Raw genomic sequence first — 10,568 nt, forward strand, 5'->3', positions numbered from 1 at the left:
ATTCGAATTTCCTTTTCTTTACATGGGTGCAAACTAGAAGCATCTCCAGGAACCATTGCCTCCGTCATGGATTTTAATTCATGGAACACCGTGTGGAGTTTGTGCTTTGGATTATTAGCGACATTGATCGTTGCCGGAAATCTCCTTACCATCTGGATATTTCTGAAACAGAGACTTCGTAAACGCGCTCATTTTCTTTTGATTAGTTTGGCTGTTGCTGATTTACTGGTTGGGCTGTTGACTGTTCCTCTGTACATAGCTATTGTGGCAACTCCTGGCAAAGTAATGCCGGTAACGTTGGCGTTCATATACATTTACGGTGACCCTTTTACTGGTATTGCCTCCATCTTCACGCTTGCGGCTATTTCCTTAGAGAGAATGTACGCAATGGGTTGGCCTTTTCGTCATAGAACTCTAAACTTTCGTGTTTATATATTTGCTATTACCATACCATGGATCTTGGCAGCGATATTCACTTCTATAATATTACTGTCTAAACTCTCTATCATAACACTAGAGAACTTCCTGTATTCTCTCGTCTTGTTTCAGAGCATGCCTCTATTAGTGATGTGTATAGCATATTATGTCGTATGGAAGAAACAAAAAACAATGATGAGTAACCAGAATCACGCGGTAAGAGAGACAAGATTAGCAAAAACACTGTTCATTATCACTACAGCCTCTCTTTTGACCTGGCTACCATTTCAAATTATGAACCTATTGGTAAATCGCGGTGTACTTGGAGATTTCCCTCACACAAAGATGACTACTTATATCATCAAGTTTTTGCAATTTAGCAACTCACTTGTAAACGTAATAATTTATCCATTCAGAATAACAGAATTTAAGAACGCCCTTCTTCAGATGCTTCGTTGTTGTGCGCATGTGTGCCCTCGTGAAAGAAGAAATGAAGTTGTGCCGATGTATCAAGGGAGACTGGGTCAGCCGCATCATTGCCAAGAATTACACATTCCTAATCATTAGGAAATCAGTTAGATGGAATGTAAAATTCATGTCACTTTCGGTGTTGCAAGCATTAACAGAAAAGGTAATAAAAGTGTGACTTTAACTAGATTTACCACATCCAAAACAAGAAAGACTTCATTGTTTTCTAGTTCAATCAATGGGTGCTAAGTACGCTGTTACTGTGCAATCTATGATCAGTCTGTTTTGAGAATTTGAATTAGAAACCATTGATTAATTTCAAGACAATTTATTTGTAAACATCATACCGTGCTGAGTGAGGCTAGTGTGCGTCATGTATGCATGAATAAGTTGTCCTTCTATCAAAGCCTCAAAATTCCTATATATCAGTTGTTTGCATAGATTTTGATATAGTAGTACGAGAGGTGTACAAATTATAGCGCAATACTACCAGTGGATCAGTTTTGCATTTGTATTAACTTTTAAACTCAATTGAAATAAAGTGTGTGTAATGCGTGTGCGTGTGTGTGTTTCATTGGGTTCCAGACTAGAAAAAACCTTCTGAAGAGTAGACTGAAGGCTTTCTACAGTTACGTCTCATTAAATCCATTAATTTGCATTGACACATTAACTATATACAATCAACAACCTTCCAAAAAACTATGTTAAAAATTGTCGCCAAACGTTTTACTCAGCGGCATAAAAATTGAATCAAAAGAATGCGAAAAAAACATGGCACTAATGCTTATAAAGAAATAATTTATTACCTAATATGTTCTTAACAGTTTCTTAAACTTCCATTGCCTTTTATAGTAACTGAACAGGTAGCACGTCTTCGAAACATTTTGAAGAAAAAATAAAATTTACGATTGTACACGGTTCGATTTCCGCTGTTCTTTCGAGTCCAGTCTCTTTTCCCGAACGGTTAGTAAAAGTCGAGCCCAAGTTTCTACAAGTGCAAATTTTGACTTCAAAGTAAATATAAGGTGAAACGGAATCGTGTTCTGCTAGGTCATCCTACATTGTTACCTCAAAACCTTAAAGTACAAGACAAATGCAATTTCTTGCAGCTGCCTGCTGTCGTCCTAATGTCAAAAATAGGGTATTAGAAGAAATTAAATTTTATCAGCCAAAAACTCTGCATAAGACAATGACCGCTTTATTAGAATAGAAGACACAGAAACCCATAAGAAACCCATACAAAGACCAAGTACTGTGCATACATTTAAGTGCTGGTAAAAGTAACTCTAAATGAATCATTAATATCTTCAGTTCACTTTGGGTTCCATTTGTAATAGAAAGTAAAGTAAAGTGTAAATTGCTTAGTGTTTTACAAGTTATGGTAAGAATGAAAAGTGAATTACAAGTTCTCCTTGTTATATATGCAAGACAAAGACGCCATGTTGGATCAAACTTCCGACTTCGTGGTTTACTAACCTGGGCAACAGTATCACGGCCAGCGCTAGTGCCATACATAACATCCTCATTTTTCTTACCAGTTACAATAAACGGCACGCAATGCATGCTGAAGCGATGACACTGACTTAACTACCATTTCTAAAATTCTGGCTAGAAAATTGGAACATAAACAAACAAACGGATGCTTAAACGTAACTAGAAGTAAACTGAAGGTACGCCTGTGTGTGGAGTGAGTAGTGAAAAGGGTGAAACAGGATGAAAAAATAATGCACATAGTAGTTGCGGGACTGAGTAAAATACTTTCTGTTGTTTTAGTTGATGCTGGTAGTGACTCAGTGCAATAAAGTCAAAACTCCTAAATAGCACCGAAAGAAGTAATTTCTCTCCCCTAACTTTTAATTATCAGCTATTTAGCCATATGTTTGCAGCCTTCAATAAGGATCCATTCAGAAGAGTTTGAAGACACACTCATGAGGGTAAAAAAACTCATAATTCGCAAGCAGCTAATTAAAACAAAAATCAATAACTAAATGTTCCAATGCACAATAAAGGAAGAGGTGGCCATTGCTCTGGTACGTAAATATTGTCAAACAAGTTTTTTTGCAGGGAGTTGTCTCTATTTAGTTCAATATTCAAGAATGATTACCACCAAAGTTTTATTCTTAGAAGACACACAGACACATTTCACTGAAACATATATTTTAGAAATATATTTCAAAAGCCATCATTTCCTGGTTCTTGTTTGAATAGAGCTGATATTTGTTTACCCTGTCTGCTTGGTTTCTGATGCAAAATATGGCCAAAAACCGGATCATCGTGTCATGTACACAGCATTGCAATGATCAAGAATTGAATGTTGTTTTGTTCAATCACAACTCGTTTAGTGTAACATAATGGCATTTTACAACGTAAATACAGTAAAAACCCACGTCCAAGAAGCTACATGTTTTGAAGTCTTGCAAAATAGGTTCTCTTATCTTGGTGTAGCCATTGGCAATTTAAGCTAAGTAGCTGTAGAAGCCGACAAAGACGAAAAATACAGGACACGTTATGGGTGTGCAATCAGACGTCCCAAGAGACTGTAGAACATTTAAATGATATGTGGGTGTGGGTGTGATTTTTTGTTGTGTGTTTGTTTTTCTGTTGTGGGAAGAGTCGGATTAGTCTGAATAGTACCGCATTAAATTGCTATGCCGAATTCTGCCGAGTCTTCGTCGTTTCATTTGGCCCGTACAGTAGGTTTTCAGTTAGGTTGTTAATCTCTATGAACGAAATATATGAGTTGATTGCCAGAAAAATGAATAAACCTAGGTTTCAAACCGTTTTGTCCTTGAATATGCAGTATTTATTCACAATTGTGTTATGTCTTTTCTTGTAATGTAAATTAGCAATCTCAAAGTCACACCGCCTAGGCTACAATGTTCATCATAATTTAACTGTAGCCCACGTACATATAAGGGCTTGCTTGATCTTGCTTGGTTAAAGAGGTGCTTATGTTTTTGGCTATCAAAATAGCAAATGTCTGCCAGTAGGTTCTAATAAATACATCACCAGGTTCTTACGTAAATACATGCAGGGTTTTACTGTAACACAAATCTGGAAGAATGATCAACGGCCTTAGTCATCACTGATCATCACTGTCTTGACTAGTGAAACATATATTGCATCTTGCATGCATGGTTGTTACTGCCTATTGTTCAATACTTGTAAATTCACTGATCGCTATGTGAAGTTAGGCCAATACAGTATTATTAAACATTTCAGTGTTCTGCAAGCAGAATTGAAGAAGGGGTGAATTATTACCCAGGCAGTGAGGCCCTGGGTTTAAACTTCGGCTTTCTGTTTTTCTGCGTTCAGTCACAAATCGCCGTCTGGTCACTAAAGCGCATGCGCCACCTGTGCATGCGTACAGCACATGGAATTTACAGAGGTTGTCGGCGAGAAAAGTTAGCACGGATTCCATGATTTCTGGGGCAATGAAATCACATATAAAGGAACACACCGTTCAAGGTAGACCAACACTAAAGGACGTTAAGCGTTTTCGGAACGGGTCGCTGCAAGCCTTACGAGAGATCAATTTTACGAGCGAACATTTTGAGTGAATCATGAATCATGTTATATCAAAGGAGTCATCAACCGGGGCTATCAACTCTTCAACTTGATAAAAAGCATCTCCAGAAGCGTCTTCGTATTTTTAGACGCGATCGTGAACCAAGCAGAATCCCAGCACGAGCTCAAGAACGTCTGAGTAACAAGAGCAGAAAGGTTAGAGAATTTGTTTACGAATTCATCAGTTCGAGTACACCTAAATAAAATGCTCTGAGAAACTTCGTAAAGTATTATAAAGATAAAGTCTCGAACTAAACGATATTCTCTCGTTATTTGCTTGTAACAGAGTTATGTGTCTTAACAAGAGTGAAACTCATGTAGCGAATTATTGTACATTTAAGCTGAAAGAAACTAAGGCCCAGTTCAGACGCCGAACTTTTCATGAGCCGAAGCAAATACATTGAAATAAGTACATGAAAAGTTCGGCGTCTGAATCAGTTAAGAACGGGTATTTGAATTTGGAACGGCCCAGCCCGTTCTTCCCGCCTAGCTCAGCCGGGAATTTCGGCTTTGGAACGGCTTTGATTCAGACGTCGAACTTTTCATGAGCCGAACCTAATGCATAAATCATTGTAACGTATTGTTCAAGTAGTTTTCAATTTGCCTGAAAATCGCTGACATTTCGATGTGATTTGGTTTAAACCAAATAAAGTTCGGCGAATTAAGTTCGACGTCTGAATCAACAGGTGTACTTTTGATAACTTGGGCCGGTCCAAAGTCGAATTAAGTTCGGCTCATGAAAAGTTCGGTGTCTGAACTGGGCCTAATGTATGTCAGTGACCCCAGCAAAACAATTCTTGGTTTGCGCTGTCACGCAATCCTGACGCAATAAAAAATTTATTCGAAAACCATTTACTGGATAAAATCAAGAAATTGTGATGTTATAGGAGATTAATAAAGATGACACTCCTCGAATTTTTAGGTCTGTGCGTTTTCCCAAGCTCAGATATTCGTCGAAATATTTTGCACAAATTTACAGAGACCAGTATGGAACCGCCATGTTGGTGTACCTTCGCGGTACGCCTACATTGCGGCCGGGAAATATTGTAAACATTTGGAACTTACTTTGGCTATCTAGACGACTGATTATCTGTACTGAACAAACAAGCATTTACAGAAGCACTTTTCCTAATACTTCAACTTCTAAATGGGCTAAAAATCACGAGATAAGTATATGATTTCGACAACCGCGTTCGTAGGTCTATGTCACGCATCGCCATAACAATGAAATTCAAAATGTCTCCCTTGTTTGAGAAACGCAAATAACAACGACAAAGGCTAAGGAAAATAGACTGAAACGTTTATAGGTTGATATAAAGACCTTGACTCATTTCACACCCTAAAGACTTGCAAACGAGTAATAAGCTATTAATCGATTCCAAGAAATGCAATCAAAAGCAGAATAGCTTAAGCACATCAATTCGATTGAATTTCGTACAACTTCAAATGCAGAACATTTAGCTCAATTGCAATATAGCTATTGCTTCTCAGTATAACGACTGCCTGGGTACACGCAGCAAAGCGTCTTGTTTAGATACGAATTTATTTTTGTTCACTAAAAGCATCTCCATGAACTATTGCCTTCCGCGATGGATTTTAACTCATGGAACATTGTGTGGAGTTTGTGTTTTGGATTATTAGCGACATTGATCGTTGTTGAAAATCTCCTTACCATCTGGATATTTCGTAAAAAGAGACTTCGGAAGCGCGCTCATTTTCTTTTGATCAGTTTGCCTGTTACTGACTTACTGGCATTTTGGGCTGCTGACTGTTCCTCTGTACATGGCTATTAATACAATATCGTACTTGAGTCTGGCGTATCGTATGGTGACATCGGTGTCCGAATAGGCAATTTGCATGATTACGTCATTTGATTTCAACTACCAGAATCCTTCACTTTTTCTGTGTCTTGTGCTAATTAGGGTAGTTGTTATTTAAACCGCACTGGGAATTCAAAATTCAAATACTAAAGAAAAACGAAAGTCATTCTGGTGGTTGTAGTCAAACGACAACAACGTGCAAATCTGCTATTGACTGACATTTTTACTAGTATTGCCTCCATCTTAACGCTTGCCGCTATCTCCTTGGAGAGAATGTACGCCATAGGCTGGCCTTTTCGACGCAGAACTTTAAACTTTCGTGTTTACATATTTGCTATTGCAATACCATGGATCCTGACAGCAATATTCACTTCTATAAGTTTACTGTTTTATCTATCTATCATAACAATAGAGAACTTCCTGTATCCTCTCATCTTGATTCTTTGCACGCCTCCATTAGTGATGTGCATAACGAATGGTGTCATATGGCGAAAACAGACAACAGTGATAAGTAACCGGAATCACGTGTTAAGGGAGACATGATTGACAAAAACACTGCTTATTATTACTGCAGCTTCTCTTTTTACCTGGTTGCCATTTCAAATTTGGAACGTGCTGGCAAATCGCGGTGTCCTTGGAGGTTTTCCTCACATAAATATGACTATTCATATCATTAAGTTTTTACAATTCAGCAACTCGCTTGTAAACGTAGTAATTTATCCATTCAGAATATCAGAGTTTAAGAACGCCTTTCTTCAGATGCTTCGTTCTTGGGCGAGTCCTCGTGATAGAAGAAATGAAGTTGTGCCGATGCAACATGGGGGACTGGGTCAGCTGCATCATTGCCAAGAATTACACATTCCCAATCATTAGCAAATCAGTTAGACAGAAAAGAAAATTCCAGTCACTTTCGACGTTGAAAGCATTAACAGACAAGGCCACAAAAGTGCCAACTAAATTTACCACACCCAAAAATTAAGACTTTATTGTTTTTTCTAGTTCAGTCAGTGGGTGCTAAGTATATTGTTACTGTGCAAAGGTTTTACTCAACAGCATAAAAAGAAATAAAAAGAGAGAGAGAGAGAGAGAGAGAGAGAGATTGCATAAGGCATCTTGTTCAAGGCTCATTATCTAGTAGGTTCGATTTCCGCTGCTCTTTCGAGTCCAGTCTCGTTTACCGAACGGCTGGTAAAAGTCGAGCCCAAGTTTCTACAAGTGCAAATCTTAACTTCAAAGTTAGTATAATGTGAAACGCAATCGTGTTTTGCCAAGAAAAGTAATGTCATCCAAGATTGTTACCTCAAAACCTTAAAGTACAGGATAAATGCAATGCATTAACGGGTCGAGTCCGAATCTAGCGGGGGAGATTCGTTTTAACTCCTGCTGACCATTCGAGGTATCGATGGAGGCTTGAGCAATTCTGCCTGATCCCAAGAATGCTCAAATTTCCTCCCACCCTTCCCTCCCTCACACCTTCCCTGCCTCCCTTGGCTCCTCCCTCATATGCACGAGCATGCATGCGTGCGCGCGTGCGTGCGTGCGTGCGTGCGTTCCGTCGTCCAGCCGTCCAGCCGTCCAGCCGTCCTCCCGTACACTCTCTTCTTCCTTCCATTTTTACCCTCCTTCTTTTTGTCCCTTCCTCTCTCTCCACCTGTTTATACTTATACTTGCACGTACTGCAGTCACTCATTCATTGACTCAATCGTTCGCACAAAGTCATTCGGATTTTTGTCCTGTTTAATTCTAAAAATACAAACTAATGCACACTATTGATTCGTTTCAAACGTTATGTACAAATATATTTACATTTGAATAAAACTATGCCCACGACTATTTTAAAATTTCAATCTGTAACTCTGGGGTTCTTGACATCTAACTTTACATTCTCGATTTACATAATTATTATAAGGTACGGACCAGTTCTCACACAAACTGAAAGATTTTGTCCGCAAATTATGATACATGAAATAAATGTTAATCTTGTCGAAGTCGCGTTCACTTGTTCCATTTTCTTGCAATACAAAATGCCGAAAATAAGTGCTGGGCTTACTGTTGTCAAAAGGTTATCTTGGGTTAACTTTGTTCCTCTGGTCCAATAAATAACTCGTTAACCAGATAACAAGTTTCCATCATTTCTGACCCAGTGAGCTTCTCAAATTCAGGCCTGAAGAATATAAAATAATTACAATTAATAAGAAGGTATTTGATTTATTTAGCTCTTATTAACCGAGCAAGTCTGTATGGGAGAATCTTGACCGAGGTCGTGAATACAGGCCGAACGCAGTGAGTTCTCTACTCACGACCGACTAAGCTCGGCTAATAAGATGTTTATTATATGGCGAACAAGAAGAAATTAATTCGTTTAATGTAACTGGTTTGTACTAGCTGACGTTTTGCTTGCGAACGGCGAAGAGCTGAACTTAAATCTGCCAAATTTTAATTTTTCTTGTCCTCCTTACTTTTTTTTTTCTCGTCAGGCTTTTTGTCACTTCCACTAGTACTTTGAGAAGAAAATAGTCAATACTTCTGTATTTTATTCTGCAACTTTTTTACTGCAAAATGTACCCGGTCTAGATGACGGTCTAGATGGGAAAATCTAGATCGCGGTCAATATCGATTTCAGCCAATCAAATTCGTGAATTCAGTAGTTCCCTGTTCTTGTGAGACACAGCCGTATAATAACATTATCTATTGATCACTGTGATGGCTGATGCTACGTAAACGGGAGTTAACGCCCAAGTCGCTAGTTGAGGGAAGGTGCCTACGAAGCCCGGGGGCTGCAACCGCAGTCACATCCCCAAGGCGCTAGAACACCCGACTGACCTGCCCAACCCGCAACCAAGCCACGGGCCCCCCCGCGCCAAGCCCCCTACAGGCATCCGTCACACTTAAGCCAGATGGCGTTGGTGGAAGAAAAAAAATGCTGAAAAGAGGGGGGGGAAGGGAGGGAACGCCGAGAACCGCTAAACTATAATACAATCCACAACGCCACACTAACAAAGCGATGAACACACTGCGAGCACATGGGACGACAACACACGTACTAACCAAAAATACCGCTGGACAATGTCAGCCCCAGGGCTCTCACGACCATATGACTGCTGCAAACACTACAGAACGCACCAAACGCTTAACAAACGCTAACAGATGGCCAAGGCACTATTAAACGCCTACAAAAAACGCTACTGACCAGACTAGCTCCTGGTCATAAACTATGTAAAATTTCATTGAATTATATCAAACGCTACAGAACGCACCAAATGCTAACCAAACGCTCACAGACGGCCAAGACACTAACAACCGCCTATAAAAACGCTACTGACCAGACTAGCTCCTAGTCGTTAACTATGCTAAATTTCATTTAACTATACGGGGCGGGGGGTGAACGAGAGAGGTAAAGAGGGAGGGAGGGAGAGAGGGAGAGAGGGAGAGAGGGAGGGAAGTATAACTAACCTCGTCCCAGATATCGTTCACTACGAGATTGGGGCTCACCTCGACTCAGGATCTCTGTTTATCCTGCCACCTAATGCAGAGAGACCCTGGAAACAAAGTCAGCACTCTAAAGTGCGGGATGTAGAGAGATCCTGGGAACGAGGTTGGATTGCGCCCATCAAATCGAACAACTATTCAAAATTGGTCACGAGCAATTTAATCCAAGCGTAAATCGATCATCCTACCTTTGGTCAGCTTCACCTCGAGCGAACCTTTCTCGTACTTCCTCAAACATTCTTTCTCCGATGACTGTAATCACGTGCCTGATGGGACGACAAAAACAAAACAGAACAATAACACTATTCCATGCATACAAAAACAACAACGACAACAAGAAGAAATTTTGTAAATGCTATCATCCGTGTAAGTGCAAACAGAAGTTCAGCAACTTAAACTTGAACTTGAACTTTAATTTCATTTTGTTAACTTTCACACAAATACAATTGCTTGCCACCGCAACTATGTTCATCAAATAAAGTGTAGGTTTTAGTTTAGGTTTTAGATCTTTCTTTAATAAAATTTTCTTTGACGCTTTTTAAGGCTCTGGTTGAAAATGAAGATTTGTTGATTTTGTGGACATTTCGAAAACGGTGGCGTGACAAAGTAAAATCCAATCTACCGCGTGCTGTGATAAAGAAATACGTATCATGCGTTATTCATTCTGCTCGATCATAGTATGGACGAGTCACGTGGAACGCAAAGAATGAAACGCTTATGCCCGGTTCAGACGCCGTACTTCGCATGAGCCGAATCGAATGCTAGTGAGGGAGAACAAAGGATTTTTCCCATTTGCATTCGATTCGG

General features: G+C 39.5%; 2 protein-coding genes and 1 pseudogene across 2 annotated transcripts in view; 2 read left to right on the forward strand and 1 right to left on the reverse strand.

Moving 5' to 3' along the window:
- On the forward strand, positions 1–984 carry LOC145499865 (histamine H2 receptor-like). The gene has a single exon (XM_081479393.1). It carries the CDS (start codon positions 67–69, stop codon positions 982–984), a length of 918 nt encoding a protein of 305 aa, XP_081335519.1. The 5' UTR covers positions 1–66.
- Positions 985–5,656: 4,672 nt separating this feature from the next.
- On the forward strand, positions 5,657–7,315 carry LOC145500563 (histamine H2 receptor-like; annotated as a pseudogene).
- A 676-nt stretch (positions 7,316–7,991) lies between these two features.
- LOC145500682 (serine/threonine-protein kinase Nek1-like) overlaps positions 7,992–10,568 on the reverse strand; it is a 19,830-nt gene continuing 17,253 nt past the window's right edge. Inside the window, exons 16-17 of the mRNA XM_081480207.1 lie at positions 9,950–10,027; positions 7,992–8,436 (exon numbers count right to left, since the gene is read on the reverse strand). Coding sequence (XP_081336333.1) covers positions 8,346–8,436; positions 9,950–10,027 — 169 coding nt within the window. The 3' untranslated portion in view covers positions 7,992–8,345. The remainder of the gene's footprint in view (positions 8,437–9,949; positions 10,028–10,568) is intronic.

This window comes from Orbicella franksi, chromosome 10, assembly GCF_964199315.1.
Source record: "Orbicella franksi chromosome 10, jaOrbFran1.1, whole genome shotgun sequence".
NCBI lineage: Eukaryota > Metazoa > Cnidaria > Anthozoa > Scleractinia > Merulinidae > Orbicella > Orbicella franksi.